A 17,399-nucleotide genomic window follows, 5' to 3' on the forward strand; every position below is an offset into this window, starting at 1 on the left:
GGATAGAACAAGCTAGAGATAGTTCATAGACTATTTAAGTAGCTACTTAATAATGTACTTTTACAAAGCCCTCATTTCAGAATAGTCTGCCCTCTGAATGTTTTCTATATGCTGTTCAAAGTGGCCTTTTTTGACTGTTCACCAGAATTGCATTCTAAAGTCCCAAGACATAAGCAAAACAGGAGCATAGTAACTCATAAATTGCTGGGTTGCAGCCACTTAAAAAATAAAATCTTTAATACTTAGAAATTAACAGGATTGTGAGCCTATGAATGATTTATATATTATCTGTACAGTTTTTAATTTCAAGACAAAATTTATTACAAAGAAATATAAAATCATTACAAAAATTTCAGAGAATATAAATACAAATAAGCACCAATAAACCACCATCAAAAGATATCTTTCATTAATATGTTGATGTATGTCATGTATCCTTTCATTAATTGTATTTTATAATACTCTACACAGTGGTTTTGTTACTGGTTTTTAAGTATGGAATTATACAGGGTTTGCCTTCTTCATTCACTCTTAAACTTCTTTACTGGTTAGTAAATATTATGTTCTGATCACAGCTATTCTACATACTATTGACTCAATGTTTCCCTTTTTTTTTTTTTTTTTTTTTTTAATACTAAGTATGTTCTCCAGTTTTAAACATACCCTGACATTTATTTATGTATTTAACAGTTATATACTCTATGTTCAGACTGTGTACATAATAGACTTTACCTATGTACTCTCTATACACACACACACACACCTGCGTCTACCTCACAGGTAGATGTGAGGTAGATGCAGTTACTATCCCCGTTTAGTTTTGTGTTTTTTGGGGTTTTTTTTTGTTTGTTTGTTTGTTTTTTATTGTAAACAAGTGGGATACATGTTGTTTCTCTGTTTGTACATGGAGTAAAGGCATACCATTTGTGTAATCATGAATTTACACAGGGTAATGTTGTTTGATTCATTCTGTTATTTTTTCCCTTCCCCCCACCCCTCTTTTCCCTCTATATAGTCCTTCCTTCCTCCATTCTTGCCCCCCTCCCTAACCCTAACTCTAACCCTAACACTAACACTAACCCCTCCCACCCCCCATTATGTGTCATCATCCACTTATCAGCGAGATCATTTGTCCTTTGGTTTTTTGAGATTGGCTTATCTCACTTAGCATGACTATCCCCGTTTTACTGATGAAGAAACCAGGGTATAGAAAGGTCAAGTAACTTGCCCCCAGGTACTTTGGCTTCGGAGAACAATTTCTTAACTTTTGTGCCAGGTTGTTTTTCTGACTTACTCAATTTTTCCAACAACCCCAATGGGTCCTTAATGTCATGCAACAACTGTGCTTCCAGTTAACTGATTGATTCACTCTCCCTCTCTGCTAAAGACTGTCATACCTCCTATTCTTAGATCTCCAAAAACCCTTTTCCAGTAACAGTCAGCTGATGACCTTGCTGATCATTTCATTAAGAAAATTAGAAGCACCAGCTATGGCACCTGCCCACCTGCCTACCTTCATGCCAAATTATTTTTCACTAAGCATCAAAGCCAACCACTCCATTATGGTCTTGATCCCATCCTCCTCTTCTACTTAGAAAGGTCTTTTTAGTAACTCTCCTATCTCTTGTTCATCAGCAGTTTTTCCTTTGCTACTGAATTACCTTCCTACAAATATCTTTTTTCCAGTGCACATTTGGCAGAACGTTGACAGTTGTTAATCTAGGTAGAAGTTCCTCTATGCTTAAAATTTTAATAATAAATAAGTTTGAGGGACTCTCTTAATCCTACTGTCTTCTTCAGCTATCTCATTCCTCTTCTTTCCTCTGCAATAAAGCCTCTTAAAAGAATTGTTGATGCTCAGTGTTTAATTTCTGTCCTCCCTTTTTATCTTGGAACTCACTCCAATCAGACTCCACAGAACATTTATACTAAGACAGTCTGATGACCTCTGTGCTCTTAGATCTAATGATTAAATTCTCAGTCTTCAGTTTGATGTTTCAGAAACATAGGATGCAGTTAATCACATCCTTCTTCATGAAACATGTTCTTAATTGTTTGGTTAATCGTGTTCTTAATGTCTTGGTATTCAAAATGTGGATAGTATCTGTACCACCTCTGAACTTTTTAGAAATGTAAATCTTAGTCAGTTCTTAATGTCTTGGTATTCAAAATCTGGATAGTATCTGTACCACCTCTGAACTTTTTAGGAATGTAAATCTTAGTTACCACCCCAAATCTACTGAATTGAAGTCTCCATTTTAACAAGATCCTCAAATGATTCCCATGGATATTGAAGTTTGAAGAACACTACTTTAAAGCATATTTTCCTTGTTGTCCCACTACTATCTGTTCATCAGTTGGTTCTTCCTCATCCCCCTTGGGATCTCATCCAGTTTCATGGTTTGAAGAACCATCTAAATATCATTTATCTGCCAGTCTCCAACCAGTTTATTTTGTTTGTACTCAAGATTCATATCTAATTATCTGTTTAACATATCTATTTGACTGTCTAATGGGCTTCTCAAATTTAATACACGTGAAACTGAGCTGCTTCTCTTTTTCCTTGAGCCCATTCTTCCTACATCCTGTTCCTCTCAGCAGCTGGCAGTTGTTCTTTCAGCTGTTTACATAGATCAAATATTATATTTTGTCCTTTTTCTTCACAGCACACTGTTGATCATCAACTCTTATTTTCTGCTTTATCTCCAAGACAGAACACTTGTTGCTTAGCACATAGTGGGCTTCCATTAAATGTGGTTAACAAAATAATAAGAGAAATAACCAGCAAGATAAACATTATCACCTCCCTATTACAGATTAGAATCTGCAAATTATAAAATGTACCCAAGATCAGATGGCTGTTAAGGGACATAATTGAATTTCAAACTCAAATCCATGTGCCCAAAACCCTTACTCTTTCTGCCTTTCTGCCGTGCCTCTCTGGTCACATCTCTTAAGTTCTCTGGACTCGTAAATTCCCATCTGCATAATTGAAATTGTTGACTTTTTGCATGCTTCACAAATAAACAAGTGAAGGTTATAAAACCAAATAACAATTACTCTGAAAACTTTTTTAAATGCTACATGGGTGCAAAAGTGTGGTAGTGATTTTCCATTTTATTGAAGTGCTATAGTTTTTGCTTTTAAGTCTTCAGTTCACTTTAAATTAATTTTTTGTGTTACGAGGCATCCATCAAGTTTTTTTTTCTTTTCTATATGAATATCCACTTGTTCCAGCAATATTTGTTATAAAGAGTGTTCTTTCCTCCACTGAGAAAGCTTGCTTTGTAAATAAACAAATGTTGCCTCTGATTTTATGTTTGGATTTGTGAATGTTTGAAATAAACTTAAAAAAAGAAAGAATAGCAAGGTTTTTGCTGTTCCAGACAAAAATAGGGTGTGCTGAAAAATAGGAATAGGCAGGCATTGACTCTCTCCAGAAAACCAGAACATGTGTCCCCATAATTCCATCTAGAAACTGAATGTGTAGTATTTGAAGTTAAGAGATTATCTTATAGTTGTGAACTCTGAAGATTTCATATACAAACTATGCCTCGCTTTCATGACAGTAAGTAAAAAATATGAACCACTGTGACAATGAAAGAAGAATAAAATCAAAAACAGATCATGAAGGTTTAAAGTTTTCTGCAGGTAAAGATGAGGTAGCTTCAGATCTCCTAAGCAAAGTACTAAATGCCAACAGGGGCAGTGAAAACCCCAGGTAGTCAAGTCACATATTACATGAATAATACCCAACGGAAGAGATAGTCCTATACCAGTGTATTAGAGGCTTTGACGATCAGCAGGCTACCATCTCACTTTTCTGTAATTTCACAGCTTGTTTTTTTCTTCTTCTTTTTTTTTTTTTTTGGAGGGGGAGTATCATTCTAATTTCTTATTTTTGTTTTTTGAATGTGTGATACTGGGGTTTGAACCCAGAGATGCTTTACCACTGAGCAACATCACCAGGCCTTTTTATTTTTTATTTTGAGACATTGTCTCACTAAATTGCTGAGGTTGGTCTCAAACTTGAAACTCCTGCCTCAACCTCCTAAATCTCTGGGATTATAGGCATTTGCCCCTGCACCCAGCTCTCTATAAATTTTATGATTATGTCATCGATTTCCAAACAAATATCTGCTGAGATTTTTTTTTTAATGTTTACTTCAATAAGTATAAAAGAACCAGACTTGACTACACACACATGGGTTCACTCCCTAGTATTAAATTTAAAAAAAACTTTTTAATATGGAGATGAAGTACCTAAAAATTTATAGTCAAGACACTTGAAAAAAAGAACAAACGTAAAGGATCTGTATTGTTGGATATCAAAATTTAGTATAAAACCACAGTATTTACAACAGTGTAGTACTGGCTTAAGGATAGACAAAAATCTATGAAACAGAATAGAAAGCTTGGAAATAAATCCATAGATCTATCGTGCTTTTCCTATTTTTACCAAGGTGCCAAGGCAATTCTTGGGGTTGACCCCTTCAATAAATATTGCTAGAACAACTAGATATCCATTTGGATAACATAAACCAGTAACCCTTACCAGACACATAACATAGACATTTACTTGAAATGAATCAAAGACCTGAGACTACAATGTAAAAATTTAAACCTTCTTTAAGAAACAGAAGAAAATTATTGTAGTCTTAAGACAAGCTGGGAGTTCTTTGGGGTGAGAAGCAGTACTGAGTATTGAACCCAGAGGTGCTTTACCACTGAGCTACACCCCCAGATTTTTTTTTTTTTTTTTTTTTTTTTTTTAAGACAAGCTCTCACTAAGTTGCTTAGGCCCTCACTAAGTTGCTGAGGCTGGCCTCCAACTTAAGATCCTCTTGCCTCAGCCACCCAAGTCACTAGTATTACAGGCATGCACCATGTTAGGAAAGATTTCCTTAAATCACAGAAAGCAAGAACTTATTAATTTAAAAATTAATAAGTTGGATTTCATCAAAATTTGAAACTGTTGTTCCTCAAAAGATACTGTTCATAAATTGAGAAGACAAGGCATGGACTTAGAGGGAATGTCCGTAAAACACATCATCTAATAAAAGACTGGAGCATATAAAGTACTCTTACAGCTGTGTAATAAAACATTGCCCGCTGAAAAAAACAGCCGTAAGAATCTGGATGTGCCACGTGTCTATAATCCCAGCTACTGGCAAGTTTGAGGCCAACCAACAGCTCAAGACTGTCTGAAAAAGAGCCAAAAGATTTGAAATTTGTATTAAACAAGGTATGTAAATGGAAAATAAGCACATACAAAAATTTTTACTTGTAAATGATACCTCTTTTATTTATTTATTTTATAATGTGATGCTGAGGATCAAACTCAATGTCTCACACATGCTAGGCAAGTGCTCTGCCACTGAGCTACAGCCCTAGCCCCCAAAGATTTTGGTATAGTTAGACATAAGGAAAAAGCAAATTAAAACTATAGTGCTATAGCACTTCACCTATCAAAGTCCCTGTAATCAGAACTGGCAATACTCCCAGTGTTGGTAAAGACGAAGAGCAACCTGGAACTCTTATGTATTACTGGTAAGGATTTCAAATAAGACAACCATTTGGGGAAACAAATTGATAGCGTCTTTTAAACTTACCAAATAGGCAATTCTAATCTTACCTAACAACAAAAGAAATAAAAACATGAATCAAAAACAAAGATTTATACATGTACATTTACCGTATCTTATTCACAATTACTGAAAACCAAAAAAAAGTCCAAACGTTCAACAGGTAAATGGGTAAGGTATGGTATATTCCTGCTATGTAACACTTCATCATGTTGATCTCAAAATTGTTTTGCAGGGCAAAAGAAGCCATATAATTCTCTTTATACAACATTCTATAAAGGTGAAACTAATCCACAGTGACAAAAAGCATTAACAGTGGTCATCTGAGAGTCGGGGGAGGAGGGTGTTATTAATTGCAAAAATATATGAAGAAACTTTTGGGGTGGTGGATATTCTTTTTATTGATTGTGGCTGGTTATTATACAAAAGTATATATTTGTTGAAACTCATTTAATTATACATTTAAAATTTAATCACTTGTGTAAACTATACCTTAAATATTGTTTTTTAAGAGTGAAATCTAAAAGAAATGAAAGTGAAATAGAATTTAGGTCATTATAAAGCACAACTGAAAAATCTGGAAACTACCTATTGGATATTTTAATTATTTTTAAAGTGATAAATGATTCCTGACTACAGTGAAATAGCAGAATGTCATTCCCTTCAATCTTGCTCACTTTCCACATCATGATTTTCAAGGGAACTGAAGACATCAAAGTAGAAGGAAGAGTATATGACACTGTTAACTACTGTCACACCTGCTGGTTGTGACAGATTGTTTTCCATGGATGGCTAGGGTGTCAGAGAGTCAGCTTGTTACCTAAAGTTTGATAAGCCTTTGTGAGAGATGTAGAATTTGATGAAAGAGGGCTGAAATGTAGGTGTCTACTTAGTCCAGGTCTGAAGTTTTAAAAATAGTTGAAAATACAAGAAAATTACAGCACCTAGAAGCTTTCACAAATAGACTAGATCAGTAAATCAGCCAGATGGTGTACATAGTATTGGAATTTCAGCAAAGCATTTGAATAATATTCCTCCTGTTTTTTGGTTTGGTTTAGTTTTTGATGTTAGTCTGGTTTGGTTTGAGATTGGGTTTGGGTTTGGGTTTTGTTTTGTTGTTTTTCCTTTGGTACTAAGGATTGAACCCAGAGTTACTGTACCACTGAGCTACATCCCCTTTTCATTTTTTATTTTGAGTGAGGGTTTCACTAAATTGCCAAAGCTGGCCTCCAACTTGTGATCCTCCTGCCTCAGCACCCTCATTCACTCGTGGCATGAGTCACCACACCCAGCTTTCACATTGTTCTTAAAGATAAAATCAAGAGACGGAACACAAATGGCAGGACTTAACTAGGTTCACAACTGAATAAACAGTTATACCTAAAGATAGCAAGCTGGAAGATTTCTGTCATTCCTCTCTTATGAATATGATGAGCATATTTAGCAGTAACATAGATGAGCACATCATTAGAATGCTGATCTTTTAGAACCTATTTTGAGTGAAAACTAAAAGTTTAATGTGAGATAAAAATTTAGAAAGCAATTTGTAAACCCTAAAGGATTACACAAACCATATCTACAAACTATAAAATTCCACCCAGGTGTAAGGAAAAGTATACAAATATAGGAGGAGGAAGCATTTTATAGGAGCAATTAAAGAAGAGTAATTCTGATGTTAATTAAACATAATCTTAGGAGTCCGTAGAGTGACAATGGCTCTCTTAAATTTTTTATGCCCACCATGGGGGACAGATGAAAATGGGACTTTCACTTTAGTTTGCATTAGATCAAATCTTAAATGCTCACTTACTTTGAGGCATCATCTTGTGCTCTAAAAAGAATGCTGAAAAAATTAATCTTAGATAAGAACTTAAAAGGAGTATACAGAAAACAAATTTTACTAGATAATTTTGCAGATCCAAGAATAAATGATTCTATTGGTGGACACTTTTTCTTCAAGATAGAAGATTCCTAAGAGAATTCTGTCAAGAGACTATGATATTTAGTTGATACCATGTTTGTCTTTCCTAGTGATTTTGAAAATGCATAATACTGTTGTAAACCCGTAATGTTCTCCTTAACATCTTAAAAAGTTCAGAGGAATGCCCAGTATAATTATCCTAAATAATGGATAGACTTCTGTAGCAGAAGTCAGTTTATTCTTGTTCCCTATCTGTTCCTCAACAATGTGGTTGTTTGTTTTTTTGTTTTGGTTTTTTTTGTTTGTTTGTTTGTTTTATTTTTTGCATCTTCCATTATAATGGGTCATTGCCTATGAAATTGTTTTAGTGTCAGCCTATATAGAATCATTTATGGTACAATTACTGTGAAACTTTATATTATATAGGGCTGGGGTGTGATGTTCATCCCATTTTTCTAGTTGGGGAAATAGTTTCTTTTCTTTCCAACCTTCCATTATACAGACCTGGACTTTACTCTTTTGCCACTTTTGTTACAGAAATATTATAGAAAGAGAATTATTACATGAGATAAAATTAAGAAAGCAATTTGTAAACCCTAAAGGATTACACATATGCAAGGTGATGCTATTTCAGGTTGTGGCCATTTGCAACTTTGATCTCCAATACATTTATGCTGTCCAGCTTCTACTGGTAATATCACTAGTTCAACAATCACATTTATATTTTGTTAATTATCTAGTACATTCCTGGACAGAAATTTTCTCTCCTCAAGCCTCCAAGTTCATTTCTATATGTTTTATTCTGGTTCTGTTGCTTTGCATCAAATTTGTTGAAAGAATTGATACCATTCATCAAGAACACCTTTATCAGACTGGGAGTGTAGCTGAGTGGTGGAGTACCCGCCTAGCATGTATAAGATCTGGGGTTCAATCCCTTCTATTGCCCCTAAAAATAAAATAAAAGCACCTTTATCTTCACTCCTTTTAACTTCATCATGCCTCCATTTTCATATATTTATCTCCCATTTGGTTTTGTATGTTCAATCTCACAGGAGAAGGAACCACTTTCAAAGACCAACACCTTTGCTGTGCTTTAGACCTTGGGTCTCTTTGACCTACCACCACCACCACCATCATCATTTACCCCCTTTCGTTCTTATGGAGTCAAGTTCTCCTCATCTTGAAAAAGCTTTTAATTAGAACGTGTTTATCTCTGTCTGATTTTAGCTTTCTATGTCACTGCAGAACTTTTCAAGCAAGTGGTACCAATAATTAACATCACATTTTCTTTCAGTGGAAGAGTGATAGTGTGATATAGTGGAACAGCACTGAGCCTACATGGCAAGATAATTTTATATTGTGATAAATGCTGTAAAGGAAAGAAATAGTGTAAATTTAGAGAGTAATTGGAGAAGAGGTTACTTTGGATAAATAGCAACTTGAAATAAAAAATTTTGTCCAAAAACCTAGTTTTAAAATCCTGATGTCTGGGAGAATAAGGAAGCTTAAATGGAGACAAGAAAACTTGAATAATCTCAGTTATTTGCAAATCTTCCATTTTTAAGTGTTTATTACATGATTTTGATCATATTATTTGGATTTTAAATTCTTATTCTAAAGCAGAACTTATTTCTTAATGGTCATTGTTAGATTTTAGAAGTTTTATCTGTTTTTTCCAGTATTAAACTTGACTCTAGAGTATTATGTATCCTATTATAGTTGATTCAACTGACATGTATTGAATACTTAACATACATGAAAGGCCATTAGGCAGTTTAGATAAATGGAAATAAATTAATCGGAGCCCTTTCCCTCAGTGAACACAACTAAAGCAATTTTTGGTGGTAACATAGATAATTTAAACTTTAAGTTAATTTTAAAATAGATCCACTGTGGCCATTATAGAGGAAGTCTGCTCCTCACTAGTTTCAGTAAGGTCCTTTAAGAATATATCATACCACCTTTAAAAATAGTTGTAATTTACCAAACTTTCATATTATGGTGGAGTTTATATTCTAAATAGAAAGCAAACATAGGCACATTTAAAAAATGAATTCAGCTATTGATTTTATAATTGCTATATAAATTGAATGAAAGATCACTTTCATTTGGGTTAGTCATAGGAAAGTTTCATTTAGGTGTTCCATCTTAAAGGACAAGTTTAAATCAGTGAAAAATAGAATGAAAGCTGATTTTGGAGAGATGGATGCAGGTGGGAAGCATTGAATGTAAAGGTGTATTTATAGGAAATGAATAAATAGACTTAACAGGGTTGAAAGGTTTGTATTTGTAATAGTGAAAGATAAAGTGAAATCTTTGACTATAAAACAAGTTTTGGGCTGTATATAATAGTAATATGTTTCTATAATCCTAAATTCATTTACAGTCTAATTTATGTATAAAGAGATTATAACAATGTACAGATTTCAATTGTATCATGATTCTAAAATAAGTCTTTATACCCCTAAGTATGTTCTGTAGATTCTGAAAGGCCAGAGTCCTTTAGCCCTACTCAGGTTAAAATGATGTTTTGTTTTTCAGTTATTTACACGCCAAGTCAATCATCCACAGAGACCTCAAGAGTAATAGTATCCTTCCTGAAATTTGTCCGCGAAGTTTGAAAACATCCTGACTTTTCTTCTGCATTTTGTCTTCACATTATGTAAAAACAGTTTTCATGCTAAATTCAGTACACTGTAAAGAAAATTAATACATCAGTTTGCATGAGAGTATAGTAGAGCAGGATGTAACAACCAGTTTTGGTTTCTGAATGATTGAGCACTATAAGAAAATCTGTCAAAAGTCTTCATAATATTAGGACTTTTTTTTAAATTGCTTGCTTACATTCTATCCACACCTTAAAACATTAGTTTTCAGTCCTCTGCCCTTGTTCAGTAGTAGTTCAGATCTAATTAAAGACTCTAAATTATATAACAGTGAGGTGAGAAAAACCATTCTTTTTCCCTAAGCCCAGGCTAAGACCCTGCCTGCTGGCATCTTTATTCCAGCAAAGAGCCTTTATAGATTCTCCAGCAGCGCTAAAGGATACCTGGGCCCAAACAACCAAAATCAAATGGGAAAGTTCCTAGAGCTCCCGAAGGCTTAGGAAAGCATCTCACCTCATCCTTGTACATTTCAAGCCCCCAAAATTTTAAAAAACAAGTTACTTAGGTTAAATACAACTAATTATTGTTTAAAACATTTTTATCAAATTTAGGAAATATGAAGTACTGCACTTTTTTAAAGAATAACATATTACAGAATAACAGAAACTAGATCTCTTACCTAAAATTTTCATAATGTTTGCTCTAATAGGAGAATTGAGATCTATTGTTTTCCTTTACTTACTACACCTCAGATATATTTCTTCATGAAGACCTCACGGTAAAAATAGGTGATTTTGGTCTAGCCACAGTGAAATCTCGATGGAGTGGGTCCCATCAGTTTGAACAGTTGTCTGGATCCATTTTGTGGATGGTAAGAATTGAGGCTGTTTCTCCATGGATTAAATTTTTGGAGCCTGAGATGCTGCTGAGTTACTAGAAAGTCATTGTAGTTTTTCAACTATAGTATTTCCATAATTCCCAGTATTTGCAAAAATCAATGTTTTATGTAAATAGTTTAACTTTTTTTATCTTTAAAGTAATGTACAAAGCCAGTTTCAATATATTTTGAACAAAAATATATTTTATAAACAATGTTTAAATTTTATTCAGAATTGTCTGTTTAAAAATATTTTGTGTTCAAAATGTCCTGTGTGCACTGTTTTTAAAAAATAGGTTTGTAATTTAAGGCAGGTGTGTTTTGCAGCCATTATTATGGTTTTGCTAAGAGAACTGTTCCTTTTAACAAAGAGGCTGTTTTACAGTCCTTACTTAAGCCTAAACTGGAAAGTTACTTCCTTCAGAATGGAAAGAACTATATAATTATGGGGCAGCTGGGAGAGGAAAGGCAAGAGAAATTTTGGGAAATTTTGAACTATTAGCCATATGTTCAACTTATTTTCTCTTTCTTTATCCTTATTTCTGCTTTGTAGAAAAGACATAGAGGTTCTAAAAGAAGAGAACAAAACTTGTGTGCAGTTACTGCAGTAGACAGTTAAAAAGTCAGTTATAGCTAGGCATAGTGGCATAGGCCTATAATTCCAGCAACTCTCAGGAGACAGATGGAAGGCTTGCAGGTTCAAAGTCAACCTCAACAATTTAGCAAGACTGTAAGCAATGCAGGGAGACCCTGTCTCAAAATTTAAAAATTTAAAAGGACTGGAAATGTAACCCAGTGGTAAAGTGCCTCTGGATCCTATCCCCAGTGCCCCTCAGAATTTATAGTAATCATGCTGTAAATCAGCGGTTCTCAAAAGGGTTCATAAGACCTTTGAGAGGGACGGACTACAATAATCCCTTTGTGAGACCAAATTTTCTTCTTATCCTCCAATCAAAACACCACATAGCAACATACTGAATTTTGATCTGCAAGAACAAAAGGAAAGTGAATAAAGAAGCAAATAGAATCCACCTGGTTGCTATTAAGCCAGATATTAAAGAGAATCATAGTACTATTCTCACTAACCTTTGTTTTTGAAAATATTTATTAAAAATGGGTGTTCTGTGTTGACATTAATGGTTATTATTTTTAATATTTAAATGAATTAGTCACTATTTTAACAGTTTCTTGGTTAAGCTTTAATATGACAAGCCACAGAATCAATCCACATAAACAAAAGATTAGGGTCTTTAATAATTTTTAAGAATGAAAACAAATCCTAGGACCAGAAAGTTTGGAAACTGCAGCTCTAAGCTGAATACAGATATCCCAGAAGTCTTAGTGTAATTTTAAGCTTTAAATAATTTAATATGCATAAAAATGTTGGTAGGGCTTCTGAAGCTATATTTGCCTAAATTCCTCAAACTGTATGTAGCAATGCCCAAGAGAATTCCAGGGTAGGATTTCAAGTTTATCAAGATTGGCCCAGGTTTAAATCGAGCTATGATTTCTTATGACAGTACGTGGAATTAGAGCAAATGGCAAAGTGGAAGAGAAGACAATGGACTTTAAAATTAGAGTCAGGAGATCTGTATTCTAGTGTTCTGGCCATTAACTTGCAGGTTCCTTAACCACCTCTCTCTCCATCTGCAGTGTTGGGTTGGACTAGAAAATTTCTGAGGCCCTTTCTAAAATTCAGTAATTGCAGTTAGCAAAGTTTTATTATTATTATTATTATTTAATATGTTTAATGGTTTAAATTAATAGTTAGAAATAGGAGGCTAGTTAATAATTATAATCTGGATCTCAGGCACCTTTAAGGTAGATGCCTGTAACAAAAATGGCAGTGTATCCTAAGATTTTGGGCAGAAACAGATTTTAAGTGCTGAAATTGCAGAACCTAAAAAACAATTCACATTTTTTAAAGATGTGTTTATTTTAACTACTGTGGGAGAATTCTGCCCGATCAAGTCCCCAAGTTCGTTCTTACTCTAAAAAAATCTTAAGATTTTACATTTAGTGTATTATTACGCAGAAAGTTTCTATTTCCTTCTTATTATTTTTGTTGATGCCTGAATAGATAAGTTCATCCTTTATGCTAAATTTTAAGGTAAGAAAATAACCAATACTGTACCTCATTGTAAAATAAATCTGAGTTGATGCTGCCTTCAGAAGCAAATACAGAACTACAGGCTAGGCAAGAAAAGTTTGATCAAAACTAATGTTATATGGTCCTCTGAGTTATTTACAGTTGTCTTAACTTTCTTTTATGTGTATCTTGAAAGAGAAAGAAATCTTTGTGAAAATTTTACAAATTAAATCACTAAATTGAGGATCAGTTATGCATTTCTTGTAAATAGGTTGCATACAACTTATCAATCCGTCCACCAACAACAGTGAAATAAAATGTTGGTTTTTTTTTTTTTTTTTTTTTTGCGGTGCTGGGGATGGAACCCAGGGCCTTGTGTTTGCAAGGCAAGCACTCTACTGACTGAGCTATCTCCCCAGCCCATAAAACTGATTTTTAAAAGGACAGTTAAATTGATTTATACTCTGTCCCTCGCAAAAATTGGTTTGGGCTTTGAAAATTATGTCTTTATCATAACCGGCCTCTTGGTATTCTGGTTTGTTCATTTCATCCAAGTTGTAAGTGGTTTATTTTGTACTATATTACTTAAAAGTAACTATCAACAGAATGTATAACAAAAGCAATCTTTTTTATAGATGCAGTCTTCTCTTCCAGTCCCATCTTTTGACTCCCTTTAAGTTCTCCCACAGATCTTCCATCAGTGGTTCTCAATTTGGGTTGGACATTAGCATCACCTGGGGAGCTTTAACAATAACATCTGGGAGCCACCCCAAGGTTCAAATATTAAGTTACTGGGATTGAGTGTAGTCTGGCCTTTGTGAGTTTAAAGGCTTCACAAGCGGTTCTGATTTGCATCTGTAGTTGAGGGCCATTATTGCCTCTCCTTGTGAGATACCTGCCTTTCCCACACCAGGAATATTTTCCCGTCTTCCGGCCATTTTTGCAGTTAGTAAAGCTTTTGCTGTCAAATTGATGTTTTCATTAATATTCCTGCAACTTTCATTCTTTGCAAATGAAATCAAACAGGAGATGCAAATGAAGGAATAAATCTTTTAAGCTAATTGTTAACCAATCATTGTATTTCATGTAAATAAAAAATCTGGTTGTACAATACAGTGACTGAAATGTGTAAAAATGTAGCAGATAATGATTTGATCTATTTCTTTGTCCAAGGACCAGTGGCCAAAGATTCTTTATATCTTCTTTTTTCTAAATCTACCTGCTGTCTATAGCTTTTGTTAATGAACTTTCCATGACATGTTTATACTACATGTTTATCCCATGGCTTAAAAGGGGGTTTATCAGCCTTAATTCTACCATTATTTTCTGAGGTGCCCTGAGATGAGGAAAACCTTTTGTAACAATGGAAAAACTTAAGTTCTAAGACAATTACTACAGTAGTTGTGCCTACTCTCAAGCATCTTAGAACTACAGGTCTAGTTTTTGTTGTTGTCATTGTTATTTTTTGCTGAATCAGGAATGAGAAGTGGAAACTGATTCTGATAGGGTAAGTCTTAGGAAGAAATCAAATGACAGTGATGGTATTTTCTTCAGAAAGAAAAGTAGCTGAGGGCTGGGGAGATAGCTCAGTTGGTAGAGTGCTTGCCTCTCAAGCATAAGGCTCTGAGTTCAATCCCCAGCACCGCAAAAAAAAAAAAAAAAAAAAAAAAAAAAAAAAAATTGCTGATATAATTATGAAGTCTTAGTGATGCATTATAGAATCTTACCTAAAACTGCTTCTTTCAGAATCTGTAGAGCAGGAATTTTTTTTCTTCATCTTTCTTAATTGGTTTTAGTTCTTTGACTATTAATAAGAGATGAATTTTTAAATGATAAAACATTGCTCTGGGAATTGTAGCTTTTATTTCTTTATTCACTTGAAGTGAAGAATAAACTACAGAATTTTCCTTCTTATGTTCTAACAGGCACCAGAAGTAATCAGAATGCAAGATAAAAATCCATACAGCTTTCAGTCAGATGTATATGCATTTGGGATTGTTCTATATGAATTGATGACTGGACAGTTACCTTATTCAAACATCAACAACAGGGACCAGGTAAATATTTACTATCTCTTGGGGGTTTATTTTAGTATTTGTATAAAAGCTCCAGTTAATTATAGAAAGGGAGTATTGAATTTTGGGTAAGCCTAAAGGATCACTCTCTTGATCTTTGTGACCAGTTTTAGAAATCTGTGCACATTTGGCATAATAGCAGCATGTAGTAAGGCCTTTTCTCTGCAATTCTGGTGCAGTGGAGTGAAATTCCTGATTTTGTGACTGAAAACTAGAGACAAAATAGATAATACCTCATGTTACTTGACCAGAGTTCAAGCAGAAAAATGATCTCTGCTGCCACAGTACCTAGGTTTAAGCCTTTTACTCTGTTGAGGATTGTGCAATCAGAGTAGGTACTTGCTATGAATGTCTTCATCTCAAATTCTTTTAAAACTATTAAGATTTTATTTTTAAAACCATGGAAGGACTATTAAATCATGTTTTAATTTTTCTATAATAAGGACTTTTTTTTTTTTACTTTTCTTCCTGAGTTACTGTTCTCTGTCCCTTCCCTTCTAAAAAGTACAAATACAGCTTCATGTAGCTCTTTGCATTTTCTGTCTTTTCACAATAAATTCACATAGGCTTTTAAAACTAACCAAGAAAAGTGAATTATTTTTACCGAAATTGTCTTGGATACCTCAGCATTTAAAAAGCATGTGTAGGGAGACAGAAATTCCAGCATTAAACTATTAATATTATATTAGAAAACAGTGGTTGACAGTGTAAACTGTAATTTTAAAATATTTAGATTTTTTGCTATGATTTGCATTAGAATTACCTGAGAAATTGCTTATAAGTGGAGACACCAGAGCAGATTCTGATTGCTTACTGGAGGGTCCAAGCACCTATTTTTAATGCTTCCCAGGTGATTCTGACACATACCAATGTTGAGAATTCTCAGCCAGAGAATGAAAACAAAAAAGTATGAACTTATTATGTATTTCATCATGACTTCCCAACCTAATGAAATGATAGATTTTATGTATAAATGTGTTACTTTATTTAAGTGATATTTATTTTGGTCAGTAGCTCAACTCTTTTTGGTGATAGCTTTCTCATTCAACTATTATGTGATCCAACTTACCCTGAACTTTGTGCCTTCTTATTGAATCACTTATTGAATCTGAGTCTTGATTTTTGCTTTGAGCATTTTAAAAATGACTGCATTTCTGCTCAGTTCATCATAAAGCTGAATTTTTAATTCCCATTGGGTGTTTCTAATCACTTCGTTAGCTCTAAAATGTTGAGTCTTGGCTTTGAGTGTTGAACAATATAGAACTTCTGTTTTGATGGTCTGATGTTAAGCCTGCATGAAACTTAGATGGGTGGGTCAAAATACTAGCTAAAGAAAATAATTGAAACACTGTACTTCCTGTACTTGTGACAGGTCTAGATCACTGAGATGACCAATTAGATGATGGCAGTCTGATTAGCAAAATTGTCTCTAATTTGGAAGCATCATGTGCTCTGTCTTTTACAAAAGTATTTCAAGCATACAGCTTAACACTCTGTGCCATGTTCACTTTTCCTGAAGGAGGACTAGGGATTTTTAGTTTAGTTTTAGTTGTTTGATCATATAGACTACAAATTAAGAAAAATTTGTGAACTTAAGATCTGACCATTTATTTTAATAAAATAATAAAATTATAACATGGAAACAAATATTACTATCTCCAAAATATGGATAAAAGCATCCCAGAGTTCTGCACTCATCCACTTCTTGGCATTTTAGGTGCTTTGTCCTCCATGGGAGTATAATAAATGATGTGGCAAGGGCTTACTCTCTGAGAGGAGTGAGTGACCAGCAGAAGGGTAAGGCCTTTACTAGTTAATTCTTTCTAGTACTATAGTTAGAGCCCCTGGAATATGCCAGCCAGAAACCAAGTTAAATATTTGCTAAAGGAGAAGGAGGTAAAAGAATGATGTACTCTTCTCACTACCCATTCTACTTCATTGCCCTGGAGCCTATTTTCTTCAAAGGTAGTTTCCATGGAACTCCCCATTTTGAAAGCATAATTTGGTCATCCTCAGTGAGGTAACCCCGATTGTTCCACTCATCTTCTCAATTTGCATTTTCTTTAACTTTCTCTTGAACTCCATGGCTTTCAGATTAGACCTCTGTTTGAGAATCCAAGAGTAATATTCTCTTTTCCATGGGCCATGGGACAACTGCTTCTTTGCTATACAGTATAGGTACCATTCCTCTGCACTCTCACCATACTCTTAGGTAGCAGGTTTTGTCTTTAAATTGAAAGCAGGGG

The 17,399-nt window shown here is 34.2% G+C and overlaps 1 protein-coding gene across 1 annotated transcript in view; it reads left to right on the forward strand.

Moving 5' to 3' along the window:
* The window catches only part of Braf (B-Raf proto-oncogene, serine/threonine kinase), a 182,111-nt gene that overhangs the window by 148,002 nt on the left and 16,710 nt on the right, over positions 1 to 17,399 (forward strand). The window contains 3 exon segments of the mRNA XM_047560012.1: positions 10,048 to 10,094; positions 10,865 to 10,983; positions 15,004 to 15,135. Of these exon segments, the coding sequence (XP_047415968.1) occupies positions 10,048 to 10,094; positions 10,865 to 10,983; positions 15,004 to 15,135 (298 nt within the window).

This window comes from Sciurus carolinensis, chromosome 8, assembly GCF_902686445.1.
Source record: "Sciurus carolinensis chromosome 8, mSciCar1.2, whole genome shotgun sequence".
Lineage (NCBI taxonomy): Eukaryota > Metazoa > Chordata > Mammalia > Rodentia > Sciuridae > Sciurus > Sciurus carolinensis.